The following is a 23,370-nucleotide window of genomic DNA, read 5'->3' on the forward strand; positions in this document are numbered from 1 at the left end:
GAGAGAAACACCACCGAGGAGGAAACAAGACTATGCACAACGATCCCCGAGGAGACACCCACGGGAACCTCAATATTCCCCACAAAAACGACAACAAGAAGAAAGGAGAAGAACCCCAGAACCAAGAGGGGATGTCGAGCGGGAAAGAGACTTAAAAAGAAAAAGGGTATAGTGGGTGAAGGGATCTTTAACTTAAGTGGACAAACCTTGTCCACTGAGGAACTGGCTGTACTAGACAAAGGTTTAAAGTATGCCCCCACAAAGAATTTGGACAAGTTTGCAACCTACATAGGAATAAGGAAATATGTGAGAAAGATCAACATCAAGAAAGCCATCTTAAGCAACCCCCAAATCAGACGAATAACTAGTACACAAGAAGAACAACGAGTAGAACATAGTGGATTGCGGAACAAGTCTCTCTTTAATCCCCAAACACATGATAATCAACACATAGAAGTATTTAAAGACTTAGTATTAAAGGACCTGGATCAATTGAAGATCAAGAAGGTGAATGACCCCATACATATTAAGAAAGGTATACGCTCCTTAATTAATCGAAAAGATCTGGTAATAAGACCGGCGGACAAAGGAGGAGGGGTGGTCATCCAAAACAAAACGGATTATATGGCAGAGATTGAACGACAATTAGAAGATACTAGCACCTATCAAAAGTTACTTGGGAATCCATCAAGTAAATGCAAGAAAGAATTAGAAAAAGTTGTACATTTAGGGACAAAAAAGGGTATACTAGATGCTAAAGAAGCAAGATATCTAGTTCCTGATTCACATAGAATCCCAGTTCTCTATACAATCCCCAAGATACACAAGAATCTGCAGAACCCCCCGGGGAGACCTATAGTGAATGGGATTAATTCCCTAACAGCAAGAATTGGCCAGTACATCGATTATTTTATCCAACCTGCTATTCAAAAAACCTCATCGTATGTAAGAGACACTAAACATGTCCTACAATTATTAGAAAACATACCGGTCCAAGAAGGAAGGACTCTAATGGCTACGGTCGATGTATCATCTCTTTATACTATAATTCAACACCACCAAGCATGTGAGGCAACTAAATGGGTTCTGAGAAAACATAGTACATTAAAATGTACACAAAGGAAGTTTTTAATTAAATGTTTAGAGTTCTCATTAAAGAATAATTATTTCTGGCATGATCAAAAGTACTATAAGCAAATCACGGGAATTGCCATGGGTGCAAAATTTGCGCCAAGTGTGGCCAATGCCTTTATGGCACAATGGGAGGAGGAATCAGTGTATAAACATCACCCCCATGAACTAGGACTATTTAAAAGGTTTATCGATGACATTATCATCATATGGAATGGAAGTAGAGAGTCATTAGAGGAGTTTCTACGTAATTTAAATATTAATGACAGGAATATACAATTAACTTGGAACATAAATCCTAAAAAAATAGAATTCCTGGATTTAGAAATCACTATTGAAGAAGACTCACTATTAACCAAAACCCACTTTAAGGAAGTGTCAAGAAATAGCTACTTACCTATTACCAGTTGCCACCACAAACCATGGCTATACAACATTCCGAGGGGTCAACTTGTGAGAATTAGGCGCAACTGCACCACGGATAGAGATTTCAAGACCCAGGCTAACATGATTGGACAAAGATTTGTGAACAAAGGATATGAAGAAGCTCAGATTAAAAGAGAGATCCTATCGATCCAAATAATGAACAGAGAACAGATGATACACGCACCCAAGAAGCCACAACTATTTCCAGAAGCACCAAGTCTAATTTTAGACTATAATGTCCAATTCAAAGACATAGAAAGGATAATTCGAAGACACTGGCACATCCTAAAGGAAGATAAGCACTTACAAAGAATACTACCGGAGAAACCATTGATTACATATAAAAGAGCACCCACTTTAAGGGACATGATTGCTAAAAATGTGGTTGAACCTCCCCCCAAAAACAAATTTACATTTTTTGATGGCAAAGGATTCTATCCTTGCAAGTACTGTTTTGCATGTACACATGCAAAAAAATTTCAGGGTAAAAAACGAGAGTTTAAAGCAACTAGTACAGGAAACACTTACCCTATAAAAGATTTTATCAATTGTCATACAGAAGGAGTAGTGTACATCCTACAATGTGCCTGCAATTTACAGTATGTAGGGAGAACTAAGAGAGCACTAAAAATTAGAATCAAAGAGCATATAGAAAATATTATAAAAGGATGTCCGAAGCATAACGTATCTAAACACTTTGCATTAAAGCATGATAAAGACCCCACGGGATTGTTGTTTTGGGGTATAGAGAAATATAATAGATCATGGAGAGGGGATCACAAAATTAGAACACTTAGCCAGAATGAATCTAAGTGGATCCATAGAATTAGGACATTGGCGCCCGAAGGGTTAAATATAGAATTTGATTTAAACTGTTTTATAAGTGATTTTTAACGTTATACTGATTCTTGTTAACCCATTATGTCATTTCCGGTGTGCCTTCAGTTGCTGTCACAATTTTTCCATTTTTTCCTATTTCATTTCAATAGGGGGTTGAAAATAGTAAATTAATATATATTGTATATTATTTATTATATAGTATTTTTAATCAATATTTTTACACACACCCATAGGATGTCCATGCAGTTATAAGTACATGCATGTTCACTTTTGTACAGGACTTGATTTTTATCTGATTTAATTATTCAGTGTTTTAACTTACCTGATTATGAACCATTAGTGGTTAGTTTATACTATTTTTATTAATATTTTTATTTTATTTTTATTTTGATATCATCCCAGCTCGGGGTTTTATATTATGGTTTGGTTGTAGGTTCTCAATTATATATGTAATATTTCACCATGGGGACTACTATAGCTATTTATTATCATTTGTTTGTACGTATATCACAAGTGCAGGTTGAGCGATCGTTGAGCCGTGCTTTAGTATATATTTAGCACATCTCCCTGCAATTCAAACATCCTAGTTCCCCCTTTTTTATTTTCTTTGTATGTATACAAAGAAACTTTATTGAGACATCATTAGCGCGATCATCCTCCGCAAAATGGCCGCGGTACTAACATACATCCTGTCCACAACAAAATGGCGATCTGTTTACTTCCGGCCCCAACAATATAAATATACAATGATAACAGCCAATCCGGTGCCCTGAGGAAGTCACATGACGTAACGCGTAGGACGTGACCGGAAACACAACACACGCGGACCGGAAGTGACGTAGCGGGGATTGAAACCGCTGTTTTTCACTGCTGCCCAGCGCTGTTTTTAATGTAAGCAATTTATACGTTTTAATAAAACTTTTGGTCATACTTTATTACACTATTGGAGTCCCCCTTTTTTAATTACTCCCTATGTGGAACCTATTTACTGGAGGGAACATCGCTGATGGCTTATCTACAAGCACTCCAGAACGCCAGCACTGATCCAAGTGGAAGGAGTTCTACATCCAAGGGATTCTAATAGGCACTTTTATTGTGTCATCAAGGTGAGAGTTCTGGGAGCCCCGAGTGGGGACTAAACACCACGAAAGTCACCAGATCTCCTATCAACGCACGTGCACTTTGTTCAGTCACTTTATATTGATGCATTAGTCACTTCACTGTATATATTAGCACTGAAGTCACTTTAGATGTTTGTTTGTTTTTTATAGAGCATATCACTTATAGATGCACTTATTTACAATATTTATTGTTCACTTTTTACCAGTGAATAGTTTTTGCGCAGAATCACAGACACATCTCATTGTTGTGGTATTTATAGATTAGTAGGTAGTGGAGCGGTGTTCACTATTAGATTTTGCAGCATTACACAAAACGTTCCTTATCACTTGAGTAGCGCAGAAGTCTATCGCAAGATAACACACATATAATGCAGAGTATTGCGGGGTATAATGCAGAGTATTGCGGGGTATAATGCAGAGTATTGCGGGGTATAATGCAGAGTATTGCGGGGTATAATGCAGAGTATTGCGGGGTATTATGCAGAGTATTGCGGGGTATTATGCAGAGTATTGCGGGGTATTATGCAGAGTATTGCGGGGTATTATGCAGAGTATTGCGGGGTATTATGCAGAGTATTGCGGGGTATAATGCAGAGTATTGCAGGGTATAATGCAGAGTATTGCAGGGTATAATGCAGAGTATTGCAGGGTATTATGCAGAGTATTGCAGGGTATTATGCAGAGTATTTCAGGGTATTATGCAGAGTATTTCGGGGTATTATGCAGAGTATTGCAGGGTATAATGCAGAGTATTGCAGGGTATTATGCAGAGTATTGCAGGGTATTATGCAGAGTATTGCAGGGTATTATGCAGAGTATTGCAGGGTATTATGCAGAGTATTGCAGGGTATTATGCAGAGTATTTCGGGGTATTATGCAGAGTATTCCAGGGTATAATGCAGAGTGTTGCAGGGTATTATGCAGAGTATTGCAGGGTATTATGCAGAGTATTATGCAGAGTATTGCTGGGCATATTGCAGGGATGGCTGAGCATGGAGGGATGGATGGATGTGACTGTATTTGTCACTGAGCACCGCTGTGGGCACTACACATGCAGCCCACAGCGGTGCTGCCATCCGATCCCTCCCCCTCTCCCCTCGCATTGTACCGATCGGTACAGAGAGGGGCGGGAGGAACCGGCGTCATGACATGACGCCGGTCTGTTGACATGTGATCGCTCCGTCATTTGACGGAGCGATCACATGGTAAACGGCCGCGATCAGCGGCCGTTTACCGTGATCCGTGATGCGCCGGGTCCTCTGGACCCGGCGGTCACGGAAGTTCTCGGGTGCGCGCCCCAGGGGGCGCGCGAGAGCAGTATTCTGGGAGGACGTCCCACGGACGTCCACCCAGAACTAGCCGACCGCGCTGCAGCCGTCTTTCGGCTATGGCCCGGTCGGCAAGTGGTTAAAGAAGTTTAATGGAATTTCTATAGGGAACATTTGAAATTTATATATTATCTATGGTAGGATCACCATTTTAAGTAAATTTATCCTCCCTATCCAAGAGATTGGTCTCCTTGAAATATTTCTTAACTCTGTTTTAACTTCATTTAGTAGTGGAATATAATTGGCTTGATATAACTTCTCTAGGGTAGATGTTATTTTAATTCCTAGATATGCTAATTCTTCTTTTTCCCAAGTAAAGGGGAATTCCTGTTGTAATGCTTTTTCCTCATTTTTATCTACTCCCAAATTTAAAATAACTGTTTTTATAGGGTTGATCTTAAAATTTGTGAGCTCACCATACTCTTTCAGTTCTTTTATTAGGTTGGGTAGGGACAGTCTTGGTTTGGTCATGTATAGGAGTATGTCGTCTGCGTATGCCGCCACCTTATGTTCTTCCTCCCCCCACCTTGACCCCTCCTATATCCACATTATTCCGTATTTTTATTAGTAATGGTTCTAGTGCGATTACATGAGTGGCGAGAGCGGGCATCCTTGCCTTGTACCGTTGAACATCTCAAAGGCAGGCAACATACCCCCATTGACCCCAACCTTAGCTGTTGGATGGTTGTATAGATTATTAATCCATCTCATGATTCTTGGTCCCAGTCCTATACTCCGTAGTGCATTCATCATAAATCCCCAATCTAGTCGGTCAAATGCTTTTTCAGCATCGATCGAAATAAGAATCATTGAGGATTTACTTTCATTAATAACATGGTTCTAATACTATTGTCTCTACCCTCCCTTCCTGGCAGGAAACCCGCTTGATCTACATTAATCAGGTCCGGCATGAGGTTTTTTTAACCTTGATGCCAAGATTTTTGCACATAGCTTTGTGTCTACATTTAGCAGTGCTATTGGGCGGTAGTTTGAACAAATGGTTCTACCTTTTCCTACTTTAGGTATTACTGTAATATTAGCTAAAAGAGATTTTTTCCTTATTTCCTCATTTTCCCCTATTTTATTTAGATAGTTACATAATATTGGGGCCAAATTTCGATTCGTCACTAAGCGAATTGCAAATATCAAAAATGGAAAAACGGTGTTAATACGGGCCCTTTATCACACCACTCAGCGCCAGGACGAGATGCAGCCTCAACCGCAAATACCAATTGGAACAAATGAATACAGTATAACCGTCCAATTTGTTATGTACAAAGAGGCACGGAAAGAGATATAGAATAAAAGAGCAGCTGTTTAAAATTTAAACATCAAACATATTAAAAGTGGTATAACATAATCAAACATATAGACCATAATATCCCACTAAACAGCGCTAATGTTGAACAGAAATAGACATGCATGTGGCCAACAACACATGGAAAAAGAAGTACTTTTTAAAATGTGACTTGACAGTGGAATAGTAGCTGTGGAAACGAATGGATATATTGAAGGGGTAATTTGTAATCAGCAAAGGCTGGTAAAATATTTTCATACGTCCCTGTTCATAACAGGTCTACTGCAACCCTACTGTGGATATACAATAAGAGAATATTTTATGGCACACCGGAATATTTGTATGGTTTATTATTCTATATATTTTTTCTATTCTTCACAATTTGTAGAAAAAAGGTAGCTTTATAATTTTTCTTAATTACAAGCGCCCTTCCTGGTAACCAATATGCTTTTCACTTGTCTAGTTTGAGTGCTGTGACTTTCACATCAAGGATAAACTCAAAATTTTCCAGGACTGGTATAGCTGTAATTTGTTTATTGGTATAGCTGTAAGTAGTCGACACAGAATAATCCTTCAGAATTGGAGGGAGGAATAAAATATGCTTTTGTGTTGAACAGTAACAATTCTTACAAATGGTTTACTTTTGGGTTGAACAAAAAAAATAAAAGTTATAGTGTGTACCAGGCTTTCGTGCAGTACAGGTACATCTCAAAAAATTAGAATATAAGCTAAAAGTAAATTTAGTATTTCAATTCAAAAAGTGAAACTCATTATATAGATTCATTACACACACAGAGTGATAAATTTCAACCATTTATTTCTTTTAATTTTGATGATTATGGCTTACAGCTAGTAAAAACCCACAATTCAGGATCTCAGAAAATTAGAATTCTGTAAAAAAGTTCAATATTGTAGACTCATGGTGTCACACTCTAATCAGCTAATTAACCTGTAAAGGTTTCCTGAGCCTTTAAATGGTCTCTCAGTCTGGTTCTGTAGGTTACACAATCATGGGGAAGACTGCTGACTTGACAGTTGTCCAGAAGACAACACGCTCCACAAGGAGGGTAAGTCACAAAAGGTCATTGCTAAGGAAGCTGGCTGTTCACAGAGTGCTGTAAACAAACATATTAATGGACAGTTAAATGGAAGGAAAAAGTGTTGTAGAAAAAGGTGCACAAACAACAGGGATAACCGCAGCCTTGAGAGGATTGTGAAGCAAAGGTCATTCAAGAATTTGGGGGATTCACAAGGAGTGGACTACGGCTGATGTGAGTGCTTCAAGAGCCATCACACACAGATGTATCCAGGACATGAACCATGAGAGTCTGGAGGAAGAGTGGAGAGGCGCAGAATCCAAGTCCAGTGTGACGTTTCCACAGTCAGTGATGTCACAGTGTTGGTCTACTGTGAAGGTGTTAACACTAGGGGGCGGTCAGCGCAACAACCCTCTACCAGGAAATTCTAGAGCATTTCTTGCTTCCCTCTGCTGACCAGCTTTATGGAGATGCGGATTTCATTTTCCAGCAGGACTTGGCACCTGCCCACACTGCCAAAAGTACCAATACCTGGTTTAATGATTATGGTATCACTGTGCTCAATTGGCCAGCAAACCCGCCTGACCTAAACCCTATAGAGAATCTGTAGGTATTGTCAAGAGGAAGATGAGACACCAAACCCAACAATGCAGACGAGCTAAAGGCTGCTATCAAAGCAATTTGGGCTTCCATAACACCTCAGCAGTGCAACAGGCTGATTGCCTCCATGCCACACCACATTGATGCAGTAATTCATGCAAAAAGGAGCCCTGACCAAGTATTGAGTGCATACTATACTGTACATGGACCTACTTTTCAGTAAGCCAACATTTCTGTATTAAAAATACTTTTTTTTTTATTGGTCTTAGGTAATATTCTAGTTTTCGAACATACTGAATTCTGGGTTTTCCCTAGCTGCAAGCCATAATCATCAAAATTAAAAGAAATGTTCTGTGTGTAATAAATCTATATAATATATGAGTGACTTTTTGAATTTAATTAATGAAATAAATTACCTTTTTGATGATATTTAACCGCTTTAAGACCAGCCACCGTCATTATAATGCAGCAGGTTGGCTCTCCTGGGTGAATCGCCGTAGGTGTCGCTTTAAGAGCGATAGGGGGCGCGCCTGCGACGCCCGAGCCGATGCGTATGGCCGCCGGCCACCTGCAATCGCTCCACAGAGAGCCAAAACAGGGAACTGTCAATGTAAACAGACAGATCCCCATTCTGACAGGGGAGGAGAGACAGATCTGCTGTTCCTAGTGATTAGGAACAGCGATCCATCTCCTCCTCCAGTCAGTCCTATCCCCCCACAGTTAGAAACACCTCCCAGGGAACACATTTAACCACTTTATCACCCCCTAGTTTTACCCCCTTTCCTGCCAGTGACACAGTAATCAGTGCATTTTTATAGCACCGATTGCTGTATAAAGGTCAATGGTCCCAAAAATGTGTCAAAAATATCTGTCCGCCGCAGTCCTGCTCAAAATCTCCGCAATTACTAGTAAAAAAAAAAAGTTTCCTTTATTAATACAAAGATAATAATACAATAAGGTATAAAATCAATGACATAGTACAATAGTCGCAAACATGATAACTGCTGAAAACAGAGCAGTGAAAAATTAGTGCAGGTGGCTCTATAGATCATGTTTGCGACTATTGTACTATGTCATTGATTTCATACCTTATTGTATTATTATCTGTGTATTAATAAAGAAAACTTTTTTTATACATATCTGGTCTGTCCTCAAAATCCTGGGAGATATGCTGTGCCTTGAGCACTAGGCCTTTTTCTGTTTGTTTGCTTACCGGATTGGCCAGACCAGCACATACATACACCACCCCTCCACTTCTCCTTTGTACTCTGTAGAGTGTTGCAAAACACATGTTGGCACTACCTTAATACAAGAACAAAACAAATATAATCATAAGTTGTGTTTGAGATAACCAAAGATGTCAAAGGATAGTTGGAGCAAAAAATAAAAAAACTTTACTAATCAAATACTGGCAAAAACAGGCAAAAAGAAGCAATAGGTTATATGGTCATTAATTCGTTATTCAGCATTTTTGTAGTTAATGTTTAATGATTGAGTTTGAGTGTTTGCAAAGCTTTATGTGGCAACAGTTACAATTGCTTCACAGGTAGATAGCATACCTCCGCCTAAAGTCCATTCACAGACCAAAGGACAAACCTTTACTATTTGCAAAGCTAGTAAAGATTTTGAATACACTTTGTGCTGTCCTTTCTATGCTAGGTTTCAGTACTATCTTGGAACCCAATATGTCATCTCTATAGGTCTCACATTAATGGAAACTGCACAACAACCTGCTCTTCCTTTCATAGTGCAATTTAAAATGATAATTCAATATAAAAATTAGATTAATTCCCTGCTAAACAATTCGCAACGAAAGAAGAGTAATCCTGATATACTTTGATGCTTTCTACTTAAGAGCCATAGTAAATATGATAGAAATGCTAATATGCATACTATTCATGCAGTCACATGCAAATATAAAAATGTGGCACCAGTGCAGAAAACAGGAATTTCAGAAACCAGTTTAATAGAAATTTCAGAATGCAACATTCATAACACTTCTTGAAAGAGTGATGTGAGAGGTGTTTTATCCCATTTAAAACACAGACTCTACATTTCCCATCTCAACGCAGACAGTCTTGAGCTGTGAATAGTACTCTATTGCCACCTGGCCATTTTCACGTCCAAAGCCTGTGAACACAGAGCATATAATGTAACTGTTTACAAGCATGTGACAGTAAAAAACACTACTCTTGCATTCTGTTCTGCTTGTGTATTGAAAAAGTATTTACAATTGTATTACAAAAAAAAAAAAATGTATATAAACACATACATACATACGAGCATCTCACAAAAGTGAGTACACCCCTCACATGTTTGTAAATATTTTATTATATCTTTTCATGTGACAACACTGAAGAAATGACACTTTGCTACAATGTAAAGTAGTGAGTGTACAGCTTGTATAACAGTGTCAATTTGCAGTCCCCTCAAAACAACAACACACAGCCATTAATATCTAAAAAACTGCTGGCAGCAAAAGTGAGTACACCCCTGAGTGAAAATGTCCAAATTGGGCCCAAAGTGTCAATATTTTGTGTGGCCACCATTATTTTCCAGCACTGCCTTAACCCTCTTGGGCATGGAGTTCACCAGAGCTTCATAGGTTGCCACTGGAGTCCTCTCCACTCCTCCAGGACGACATCACGGAGCTGATGGATGTTAGAGACCTTGCGCTTCTCCACCTTCCTTTTGAGGATGCCCCACGGATGCCCCAAGGATGCTCAATAGGGTTTAGGTCTGGAGACATGCTTGGCCAGTCCATCACCTTCAATAACTTCTCCGCAGGATGTGGAAATCTTGCAAAAAGACCTGAACAAATTAATGGGGTGGGTGACTACATGGCAAATGAGGTTCAATGTAGAAAAATGTAAAATAATGCATTTGGGTGGCAAAAATATGAATGCAATCTATACACTGGGGGTAGAACCTCTGGGGGAATCTAGGATGGAAAAGGACCTGGGGGTCCTAGTAGATGATAGGCTCAGCAATGGCATGCAATGCCAAGCTGCTGCTAATAAAGCAAACAGAATATTGGCAGGCATTAAAAGGGGGATCAACTCCAGAGATAAAACGATAATTCTCCCGCTCTACAAGACTCTGGTCCGGCCGCACCTGGAGTATGCTGTCCAGTTCTGGGCACCAGTCCTCAGGAGGGATGTACTGGAAATGGAGCAAGTACAAAGAAGAGCAACAAAGCTAATAAAGGGTCTGGAGGATCTTAGTTATGAGGAAAGGTTGCGAGCTCTGAACTTATTCTCTCTGGAGAAGAGACGCTTGAGAGGGGATATGATTTCAATTTACAAATACTGTACTGGTGACCCCACAATAGGGATAAAACTTTTTCGCAGAAGAGAGTTTAATAAGACTCGTGGCCACTCATTACAATTAGAAGAAAAGAGGTTTAACCTTAAACTACGTAGAGGGTTCTTTACTGTAAGAGCAGCAAGGATGTGGAATTCCCTTCCACAGGCGGTGGTCTCAGCGGAGGGCATTGATAGCTTCAAGAAACTATTAGATAATCACCTGAATGACCGCAACATACAGGGATATGTGATGAAATACTGACACATAATCACACACATAGGTTGGACTTGATGGACTTGTGTCTTTTTTCAACCTCACCTACTATGTAACTATGTAACCTTTACCCTCAGCTGCTTTAGCAAGGCAGTGGTCGTCTTGGAGGTGTGTTTGGGGTCATTATGTTGGAATACTGCCCTGTGGCCCAGTCTCCGAAGGTAGGGGATCATGCTCTGCTTCAGTATGCCACAGTACATGTTGGCATTCATAGTTCCCTCAATGAACTGTAGCTCCCCAGTGCCGGAAGCACTCATGCAGCCCCAGACCGTGACACTCCCACCACCATGATTGACAGTAGGCAAGACACACTTGTCCTTGTACTCCTCACCTGGTTGCCACCACACACACTTGACACCATCTGAACCAAATACGTTTATCTTGGTCTCATCAGGTTCCAGTAATCCATGTCCTTAGTCTGCTTGTCTTCAGCAAACTGTTTGCGGGCTTTCTTGTGCATCATCTTTAGAAGAGGCTTCCTTCTGGGACGACAGCTATGCAGACCAATCTGATGCAGTGTGCGGCGTATGGTCTGAGCACTGACAGGCTGACCCCCCCACCCCTTCGACCTCTGCAACAATGCTGGCAGCACTCAAACGTCTATTTCCCAAAGACAACCTCCGGATATGACGCTGAGCACGTGCACTCAACTTCTTTGGGTCGACCATGGCGAGGCCTATTCTGAGTGGAACCTGTCCTGTTAAACCGCTGTATGGTCTTGGTTACCGTGCTGCAGCTCAGTTTCAGGCTCTTTGCAAACTTCTTATAGCCTAGGCCATCTTTATGTAGAGCAACAATTTTTTTTTCAGATCCTCAGAGTTCTTTACCATGAGGTGCCATGTTGAACTTCCAGTGACCAGTATGAGAGTGAGAGTGATAACACCAAATTTAACACACCTGCTCTCCATTCACACCTGAAACCTTGTAGCAAGTCACAGGACACCGGGGAGGGAAAATGGCTAATTGGGCCCAATTTGGACATTTTCACAGGGGTGTACTCCACTTTTGTTGACAGCGGTTTAGACATTAAATGACTGTGTGTGGAGTTATTTTGAGGGGACAGCAAATTTACACTATTATACAAGCTGTACACTCATTACTTTTGTAGCAACATGTCATTTTTTTCAATGTTGTCACACGAACAGATAATTATATATATATATATATATATATATATATATATATATATATATATATACTCGTTTTTTTAAAAACAGGTTTTTAAACAGGGTTGATTTACTAAAGAGTGAGGTGAAAGTTCAATTTGCAAAGAATGCCCAATCACATGTATTGCTTTTAAAAGATATCCAAAATAGCAGAGCTCATCCAGAATAACAGAACTCAATCCCCATTGCCAGCATCAAGACTGGCTTAACCTTCCTAGCGGTATTCCCAAGTGTGGCACGGGGTGAATTTTCACTATCAAAAGCAGTAACCCCAAGCCACACTTGGTATTGCATCGCAGGATCCAGGAAAAGTTACTTACCTTTTCCCCAGGATCCTGCGCTATCCTCCCGCTGTGTCCACGGGCTGTGTCCTCCGCCCGAGGTACTGTGTGTCGGCTCCGTTCCCTGTGAGCTTGGGGGCGGAGCCCGGCGGCAAATTAAAAAAAAAAAACCCACACACACAGTACACTGTAATCTCTAAGATTACATTACTCTATCAAATCATTTGACATCCCTTTTGTCCTTAGTGCTTTGTCCAGTGCCCTGCATGCACCTTTTATATTATATATGCTATTCTTTCTGCCTGGAAACTTGAGAATGTCCATGGCATCCAGAGTCCCTTTACGTCAAAAGCATTTTTTTTGACCAGCTAGACAACAGCAATAGTAATAAGAATCACTTGCAGAATTGACCGATAGTGATTTGTGGGGAAATTTGTCAGACACTTAAAGTGACGACAGCGACAATTTTGCGACTGAGCAAATTTCAGCGTTTTTGATTTGATTACATTATTGATTATTAATAATATATTATATCATTTGGGATTATTATTTATAGTTATGTACTATATTATAATTTATGATTTCGTATTTCAAACTTTATCATACCCAGGAGGTCTACTAGACTCTTGTTTGAACAGATTTACATTTCTATGCAAAACAATGTACCGCTCTGAGACGCAAAAATCTGACATAATCATACCACCAGGGAGGTGAATATGTGGTGCATGGCAACACTGTTCACAGTAGTACAAGAGCTACTTGAGTGATGATATCTACATATTAAGCAAATATGTTAACAAGAATTCTCCTTAAACGTCTCTATCTGTAGAGCTATAGCCAACACATACCAGACTTCTTGTAGCCTCCAAAAGGCAGCTCCACTGGGCTCACATTATAATTGTTGATGAAGCACATCCCAGCTTGTAAAGCAGCAACGACTCTATGCGCACGCTGTATATCTCTGTAGGGAGGAAAGAAAGCATGTAAGGCAGCAGGAAAGACTAATGAGAGTCAGCGTAAAGAGTAGTAATTTCCTACATGTCTCCCTTAGTAAACATTATCAGGTGTATTAACATGGCATGAGTCAAATACATTGGGAAAAAAAAATCCCAAAACCTGCAGAGAAAACCTTAAGCAAAAAAAAACATCCTTGGGGAAAAACAAAAAACAAAAAAACAACTTTTTATTATCCAGGTAAAACGATTACAGTTAGGCTACATTCACAAGGGGTGGATAGTTTACTGGTAAATGCCACCTCTGGAGGCACCTGCACTCTGTGCAATGGCCACATACAAAATGGATGATTAGCTGAGGCCAGTTTGTGTGCAGTCCAGGGGGGGGGGAAATCGGGGGGGGGGGGGGGGGGGTTTGGGTTGGCGCAACAGGGCAATTGATCACCCCCCACGAATGTGGGTGAGTGGGCGGGGCTGCATCTCGGTTGGTGAGTGGGCCGGAGGATCCGTGGGCGGGTGAGAGAGCGGGCAAGCAGCTGGGCGGCTCGGTGGGTGAGTGGGTGGCTGGCCAATCAGGGAGCCAGCGGTCGGAGGAGCAGAGAGATGACATCTCTCTGCACCCGCCCTGCATCCCTGCAGTTCTGCCCTCACTGTGCAGGCAGCCGCGAGCAGCAGAGAGATTACTAACCGTACTAATAAAACAAAAATCTGATGTTGAATTCACATCCGTCAAAAATTTTATAGTCTGCACATCCAACTTTTGTCTGACCAAAAAGCTAAAATCGGCTGTCAAAAACACCATACTAACGATCCGAAAATTGGCAGTTTGTCGTATGAATATTTCCATCTGATTTTCGTATAGTGTGCATGGGCCTTAAGGTTTGAGAAAAGTCTAGGAAGGTGGATGAGAAGTTGGAAGATCTAATGGGAAAGCGGTTTCCTCCCAAATCATGTGACAATTGACCTAGGAAACCTCTGCTATATGCACATACACATATAAACTCAACCAAACGTCAAATAATATGAGAATTTAGAACCCAACTACATGCCTGGGCACAGACTCAACCCATCACTTCAAACATTTCACTACAAACATGTTATACATATAGCCATTAGGTAGTTATCCCTTTATACAAATGTGTAAATATCGTTAAAATACAGAGGTTGCAGACTGACGTTCCCTGCTGAAGCTTCCTTCAGTTGTAACCAGTATAAAAAAAAAAAAAAAAATTATTTAAATCCACTAACCTGGTGAAAACTCCTCCAGCCAGACCATAGGTTGTATTGTTTGCCCTTTGCAAAACTTCTTCCTCTGTATCAAAGGGCAGGATTGACATCACAGGGCCAAAAATTTCTTCTTTTACACAGGTCATGTCATCTGCACAATTTCCTATGAGCAATTCAAAAACAACAGACTGAAAAAAAATGACATTTTATACATTTTACAGAAGCTGGTATACACCATTTTGAAAAATGGTTATTTGATAAATAGGTGAGAATTTTTTTTTTAATTTCTTGAAAAAAGTACCAAGTACATTCTTGTAACGTTAAACATACAGCATGTTAAAGGTAAAATAAAAAAAAGGCACATGCAGTACCAGGGCCAGGTCTAGCCTGTCTGATGTGGGGGTGCAGAGAAAAAAAAAAAAAAAAAAAAGGAATGATATATTTGTTAAAAATACACTGAAATTATTAGAGGACACCGCGAAATATAAAACTTACAAAATTCCTCATAAATCTAAAAACTAAAACTGAATTGAGTTAATATACAAGGCTCAGTGTGTGACTGAGGTAGCATTCACATGGGTGCTGTAATCTGTGCAGTGTGAATCAGTGGTTTTTTTTTTTTTTTTTTTTTAATGGGTGTGGAGTTGTGTGCAGGAAGCCTATGTTACACTATATGAGTAAAATATATTCTAAAAATATATCTACTCACGCTAATGGAGTACAAAATAGCACGAAGTGAAAAAAATATATATATATTTTTTTTTTAAAGTGACAAGTGCAGCTGCTGTACACAAAGTGCTACTCACTTGAACAAAATACAAACATATTCAAATTCCAGGTGTGCCCCAACACCCCCTCCTGTGTCCCCACTCGCCGGATCAAATGGACCCCCAGCCTTTCAGTCTAGGGGTCAATTCAGGCTTAGAAGTGATGGCCAGGAATGGCAGCTTTGGCATCAGATTTTCCTTATTAAAGATACTCGACCAAAGTAACAGGTACCCAAAATGAAAAGCAATGGACTAATAGTGAAGTACCACTATGAAAAGGATTTATTGCGCATATAAATGGATACTTACAAGGAGATAAAAGCAGTCAACAAAAACCATGGTGCTGTGAATACAAGAAATGCCGTTCATGGCGTGCGTTCCACAATACCGGAAGTGACGTCGATAGGACCTCCTTGATGACGCCCTGTGGGAGGGTGAAACGCGTAGACATAATTTCCAGTTCCTATTGACGTCACTTGTGGTATCGTGGAACGCACGCCATAAATGGTATTTCTTGTATTCACAGCACCATGTTTTTATGCCTGCTTTTATCATACTTCTTGCAAGTATCCATTTATATGCTCAATAAATCCTTTTCATAGCGGTACTTCACTATTTGTCCATTCCTTTTCATTTTGGGTACCTGTTACTTTGATCGAGTATCTTTAATAAGGAAAATCTGTCTGATGATCTGATGCCAAAGCTGCCATTCCTGGCCATCACTACTAAGCCTGAATTGACCCCTAGACTGAAAGGCTGGGGGTCCATTTGATCCAGTGAGTGGGGACACAGGAGGGGGTGTTGTGGCACTTTACACTTTTGGATTCAAGCACATCAGTCACTTTATATGTACATTTATTATCATTGAATTGTTTGCAATTTCATTTACATGGTGTTTGTTAGCGCTGTATTTTCATAGGTTTGTATTATGTTACACTATAGGAATGCAGCAGCCGTACGAACACAGCTGCAGGTTCTGATTTGACAGACTTGTGGGTGTAGGTCTACAGGGGAGGGGGGCTTTGGTTAAATATCAGGGCCAGTGGTAATTTCTTTTGGGGGGGGCCGCAAACAGTGCCAACACCATCGCCTCTCCCGCGCCATGGTCGGTCGGGTCCGGAGCACTTACTTCATCTATTGGCGGGCAGCGCTTCTCCGGGGCTTCACAGGCGGCTTCCCCTGCTCTCCACAGGCATCATGGTGGCGGCTTCCCCTTCCCCTGCTCTCCGCAGTCATCATGGTGGCGGTGGCTTTCCCTTCTGCTCTCCGCGTCTTCCGTTTCCTCCCTCCTCCTCGGCAGCCAATCAGGATGCTTCTCTTTTCGGCCAATCGGGAAACGGGTCAGGAGCAGGATCAGCGTTTCAATAGCGAATAGTCATTCACTTTTGTAACACACCTGGGTGGACTCATAGCGCAATGCTCTGCAACCCGAGCCCACCCTATTTTGAAGCCTTTTAGAGCCTCTGGCTTTAATCAGGTGCTTAAACCCCCCCCCCCCCGTTGAAATTCATGCTGATGTCCTGAAAGGGGCCGGATGCATGGATGGGGGGGCGCCCCTAAACAGACTCCCGATGTCTCCACGTCCGGGCGCCCCTAAACAGACTCCCGATGTCTCTTGAGACAGAGAAAGGGACTGAGGAAAGAGATCCCCCTCTGCAGCCTCAGCTGCACTGGACAGTGAATGAATGGGAATTGCTCTGTGCCGAGTGGTTTCCTGTTCATTCACAAACTGAAGCATAGTAAAATAGTATTTTTTCATCATACTTACCTGTAAAATCCTTTTCTTTGAGTACATCATGGGACACAGAGTTAGGCTAATATTCATTACCTGCTGGGTTATACTTCATCTCCAGGTGAATGGACACTGGTAGACCAAAGGTCTTAAGACAGGAAGTGATCCCCTTACCACCTTTTCTTCAAGCCAAACCCGAACACTTTAGCGGGGCTTGGCATTTTTTTTTGTAGCATACACTATGAGATTGTAAAATACCTGGGACACCTCTGTGTGCCCTAGGGGAGTAGTAATGCGGCACGCGCAGCGGTGAACAGTGGGTGTAGCCAAATTGCATCTAGTGCAGGCGTGTGTTATGTACAATATAGTGTATATAGTGCGGGCATGTGTAATGTTTGGAGGGGAGCCCTCCTGGTGTAGTATGGGGGAGATAGGGGAGATGAAGATGGGGGCTGACAGAGGAGGAAGAAGGGGGCTGCGATTATACCTTTGGGTTCCCGCTGTGCGGAGGAGGTCTCGGGCTCCCCGGTCACCTCAATATCTGGTCTTCCAAGCTGTGGTGGAGCAGGAAGAGGGCAAGGCTCCATGAGGTGAGGAAGCGCTTTTACACAGACAAGTGTAGGAGAGGAGCAGATAGGCGCACAGCCGCCACCGGCCACATAGTAAACACAGAGATATGGGGCGGAGGACGGGACAAACCGGGACACAGAGGCGCTGGATATATGTTGTGCCTGGGTTTCCAGGGGACAGAAACCCAGGCACAAGTTGCCAATCCCATACTGTCCCGGTCAACCCCGTATGGGTGGCAACCCTATATATAACCCCTCCCATACAGGAAGTACTTCAGTTTTGCAGCAAGCACTGAATCCAAAGAGAGAGGGGGGAACTCTGTGTCCCATGATGTACTCAAAGAAAAGGATTTTACAGGTAAGTATGACAAAAAAAAAAATTCTATTTTCTTTTTCATACATCATGGGACACTGAGTTAGGCTAATATACATTACCTGCTGGGACGTCCCAGAGCAATAGCCTTGAGGGGAGGGAGACACCCTGCCAAACACTAGCCATAAGACCTTATACGGCAGCCTGCAGTACACTGTGGCCGAAAGCCGAATCCTTGGCTGCTCGAACATCCGCTTGATAAAAATTTTGTGAACGTATGCGCTGAAGACCAGATAGCAGCCTTACAAATCTGAGCCACAGATTTGTGATGGCAAAAAGCCCAGGAGGTTCCTACACATCTGGTAGAATGAGCTCTCACCCTAAAGGGAGGAGCTTTACGTTTCAGACCATAGGCCTGAATGACCAATTGACGGACCCAATTGGCAATGGAAGCTGCCTGCCCCTTCTTGGGTCCTTTAGGTAAAACAAAAAAGGAGTCTGATCCTTGGATCTCCGCAGATCTAGACAAATAAACCTTGACTGCCCGGACAACGTCCAAAGAATGCAGTCATCTCTCTTCTGCCGAACGAGGCAGAGAGAAAAAAGGCAAAGTAATGTCCCGATTTAAACCGTCATGGTGCAGGATCAAGTACGGTTCCCTGCACGAAAGGGCCGCCAACTCCGAAACCCTTCTAGCCGAGGTGATAGCCATCAGGAAGGCTAGCTTGCTTGACAGCAAGTCTAATGGAATTTCCTTGATAGGTTCAAATGGTTGTTTCTGTAACACAGACAGCACCAAGTGCAAGTCCCAAGGACACATAGGTGACTTAATGGGGGGAAGCAAGCAAGCAAGCAAGCTGCCCCCTGCATAAAGGTTCGGACCAGTGAATGGGAGGCTAAAGGCCTTTGGAAGAATACCGATAGGCCCAAAACTTGCCCTCTGATTGTACTCAAAGCCAATTCAATTGCCACAGCTGACTGTAGAAAAGAGAGAATTCTCCCAAATCACATATTTCCGAGGATGCCATTTTCTGGTTTCACACCAAGCAATATAAGTCTTCCAGACCTTAGGATAGATCTTCCTAGTGACAGCTTTTCTAGCATTCACTAGGGTAGACACTACTGGTCCTGAAGCCAGGGTGTTGAAGGACCGTGGCATCTCAATAGCCATGCCGTCAAATTTAGAGACTGTAAATTGGGGTGGGATATAGGACCTTGAGGCAGTAGATCGGGGTGCCATGGAAGCCTCCATGGCCTGTCTATTGTCAGTCTCACAATCTCCGGGAACCAGGGCCTCCTGGGCCAGGCTGGTGCCACCAGAATGATTAGAACTCCCCTCTCTGAATCCTGGGCAACAAATGTGGAAGGAGAGGGATTGGAGGGAAAGCATAAACCAGGGAGTACTGGCTCCATGGAACTACCAGAGCATCTGCTCAGATTGCCAGAGGATCTCTTGTTCGGGACACAAACTGCTGTAGCTTGTTGTTGAACCTGGATGCCAGTAGGTCGACCTCTGGCCCTCCTCAACGTTGGCAAATTTCCTGGAACACCCCTGGGTGTAGGGACCAGATCTGCTGGTGGCTGAGATAATCTGCCTTCCAGTTCTCTACTCCTGGGATATGGACTGCTGATAGAATCGGCACATGTCCCTCTGCCCAGGCTAGTATGTGGTTCACCTCCTTCAGAGCTGAACGACTCCTGGTACCACCTTGGTGGTTTATATAGGCCACTGCAGTGGCATTGTCCGACTGAACCCCGATAGGGCAGCCCTGAAGCTCCACCGTCCATGACCGTAGGGCCAGTCGTACTGCCGTAATTCCAGGATGTTGATGGGCAGGATCTGTTCTGTCCTTGACCATTTCCCCTTGAGCTGTGAGCCCCTCTAGGGTCGCTCCCCAGCCTGAGAGACGGGCATCTGTAGTGAGTACTTTCCAAGTTACCGGAAGGAAGGATCTTTCCTTTCGCAGGTTCTGATCCTGCAACCACCAGTTTAGGCATAAGCGTGCCCGAGGAGACACGAACATTGGATAATCCGGGGCTTGTCCTCTCCTGTTCCAAGCCAACAAGATGTCTTGTTGTAGAGGCCTGGAATGGAACCTGGGCATAGGGCACCGCTTTGAAGGAGGAGGATACCATCCTCCCTAGAAGACTCATACAGAGCCGAATCAAGGGTTGTCTGGTGCCTCTTATCTGATGCACCAGATCCTTGTGGATGGCAAGAATACTCTTGCTTAGACTGTATCTAGGATCAGACCTAAATACTTTAGACTTTGAGCTGGTTTCAAGGTTGACTTTTCAGTATTTATGATCCAGCCTAAGCTTTCCAAATACCGCACTGTGCATGTTATGCTCTGTTCTAGAGGCTGTAGTGAGTGATCTCTGAGCAGGTCGTCCAGATACCCAAGCACCAGGATCCCTTGGGCCCTCAAAAGACCCAGTACTGGTACTAGGACCTTTGTGAACACCCGGGGAGCTGTAGCAAGCCCGAAGGGTAGAGTCACAAACTGAAAGATAGGTATGTGTAAATAAGCGTCCTTTATATCGATGGAGGCTAGAAAGTCTCCCATCTGGAGTGAGGCTGCTACTGAGTGGACAGACTCCATTCAAAAGGACTGGATGAGTAGATACTGGTTCAGGCATCTTGGGTCCAAAATGGGCCTTGTGTCCCAGTTTGGTTTTTGAACTGTAAATATGTTCGAATAAAACCCTGCACCCCTTTCGGGTACAGGAACCTCTACAATCACTCCTTATTGCTTCAGGCACTATATCCTCTAGTGCATCAAGTCTCTTTTTGGAGGATCTGAGGTAATGCTGGATCTTAAAAACCTCTGGGGGGAACCCCCCCGCAACTCCAGCTTGTAACCTTGGGATATAGTGGAGGTGACCCACTCGTTCTGAACCATTGTTCTCCAAATGTCCGCAAAGTGCAGCAGCCTTCCCCCCCACCCGATGGAGTGGGGGCATACCCTCAAAAGGAGGGCTTGGTGCTGGGCTTAGAAGAATTTTGGACCCAGGGTTTTTTCTGGCCCTGGCCTTGCGGCTTGGCCCTGGCCCCATCGCCCTGTTGGCGGCGTAACTGCCTTGGCGCTGAGACATTTAAGGAAGCAGTCCCTGAGATTTTAAAATCGAGGGACGCCTGGTGCTTTTCTTCACAGGAAGAGGAGAACTCTTCCCTCCGGAAATCTTTTGGATATAGCTGTCCAAGTGATCACCAAATAAAACGTACCCCATGAAAGGGGAAACCTGGCAATAACTTTTTACAAGGAAGCTCGGCTGACCAGTTCTTAAGCCACAAAAGTCTGCGCATATGTACAGACAAGAGAGCCAAAATGAGAAACCTGCTGTATTAAATTCTTTAAAGCTGTCAACAGCAAAACACAGCGCTCGAGGAATATCTGCCTTATTTTCAGGCAGATCATCCTCCTGGTTATGCCTGTCAGGCCGTTTGATCTGATCCTTTACAGACTCGCAGATACCAATTGCTGCAAGAGCTGCCTGAATAGCTGAACTGGCCAAAGGAAGCCTTTAATAATGACTCCAATTTCTTGTCAACAGGGTCTTTCAAGCCCTGTGCGTTATCTACCGGACAAGTCAAGTTCTTGTTTAAAGGAAGAGAGATTGCTGCATCTACGGCTGGCATGCTCCACTTAAACTTTTCATCCATGGGATATAAAAGGGAAAACCTCTTATGCCACGTACACACAGCCGGACTTTGCATCGGGCAAAATTCTGTTGGCATTTCCGACGGAAAAATTTAAAACAGGCTCTATATCTAAGACCGTCGGAAATGCCGACAGAAAAAGCCCGATAGGGCATACACATGGTCGGAATATCGGATGAAAAGCTCCCATCAGACTTTTTCTGCCGGAAAGTCCGACCATGTGTACACGGCATTAAGGAGGAACAAAAATCAGCATACACCGCCCGTTCCAACAGAGGGTGTAAGGGGAAAGCCTGTGTGGCCTGAAGAGGCCTCAGGGATCCCAAAGAGGACCAGGGAGGCTCCGTAACCTCTGGAAGAGGCAACTTAAAGGCAGAACAAACCATTTCGGTAAGAGTCAGGATCAAAAACCTCTGATTGAGAGGCAGACACCAACTGGATATCTTCTTGTCCAGATTGCTCGAAAGCAGGCTCATCCGCTAGGCCATCCACAAAATCCTGAGCTTTAAGCTCTTCCCCATCCTCAACCCATTCCTGCTCCAAACTAGGAGGCTCCGGGGAGGGGGATCTGTCACACTTCCTGCCGCCCTGCAGGATGGAGGAAATCATGCCAGCAATCCTGTGCTCTAACTCGGCTAGGGCTGAGGACAGTTCATTCTTCGTGATAAAGGGTGAAGCAGCAGCAGTGTTGACTTTAGGCACAATTCCAGATAGGTGCAGCAGCTCAGATTGCCCCGGAAGACTCTGGTACTTCAGGGGATACAACACTAGGGATACGACTAGGTTTATCAGGAACTACTGATGACATAGGTGTGCCCTTCCCTGTAGTGTTAGTCCGGCTCCTCTTTTTTGAAGACATTTACTAGCCACAAAAAGGGAGTACCTGGGTGTAGTATTAAAACACCTCAGAAGGAAGACCCTTGAATAGGGCTCATCAAGCCCCTATCCAACGATTCTGCCAAGTACCTTTAGCCTGCCAAGCAACACCTGGTGACTCACGTGACCCGGGTAAGGAGAAATGATCCACTGCAAATGCCTGGTTCAGAGCCTGCTCTGTGTCCCACAGCTGCCTTATGGAAGCACCGCATGCTTGGCATACACAGCTTAAATAAACTGGCTGTGCACCAGAACGTTCAGGGCATGCGTGCGCACATGCGCGGTCTGGTGAATGGGCGTGGCCGTATTTGCATATGACGCAAATTTTCGTGCGCCCAGATAAAGGCTACGGCGCATGGCTGCCAAACAACAAACTGCTAAGCCCAGTGGCGCTCTTGCGAACGCACGTGCGTCTTGGCGAACCAAGGCGAAATGGTGCGCCATCATACAGGTAAAAAACAGCCAG

General features: G+C 43.1%; 1 protein-coding gene across 3 annotated transcripts in view; it reads right to left on the bottom strand.

The window, feature by feature from the left end:
* Positions 1-9,729: 9,729 nt before the first annotated feature.
* The window catches only part of ALDH9A1 (aldehyde dehydrogenase 9 family member A1), a 98,254-nt gene continuing 84,613 nt past the window's right edge, over positions 9,730-23,370 (bottom strand). For all 3 annotated transcript variants that reach the window (XM_073592856.1, XM_073592855.1, XM_073592857.1), the window contains 3 exons: positions 15,008-15,149; positions 13,655-13,767; positions 9,730-9,910 (listed from right to left, as the gene is read on the bottom strand). In XM_073592856.1, the coding sequence (XP_073448957.1) occupies positions 9,816-9,910; positions 13,655-13,767; positions 15,008-15,149 (350 nt within the window). In that variant the 3' untranslated portion in view covers positions 9,730-9,815. The remainder of the gene's footprint in view (positions 9,911-13,654; positions 13,768-15,007; positions 15,150-23,370) is intronic.

The sequence above is a fragment of the Aquarana catesbeiana genome, linkage group LG07 (assembly GCF_042186555.1).
Source record: "Aquarana catesbeiana isolate 2022-GZ linkage group LG07, ASM4218655v1, whole genome shotgun sequence".
In the NCBI taxonomy this organism is placed as follows: Eukaryota; Metazoa; Chordata; class Amphibia; order Anura; family Ranidae; genus Aquarana; species Aquarana catesbeiana.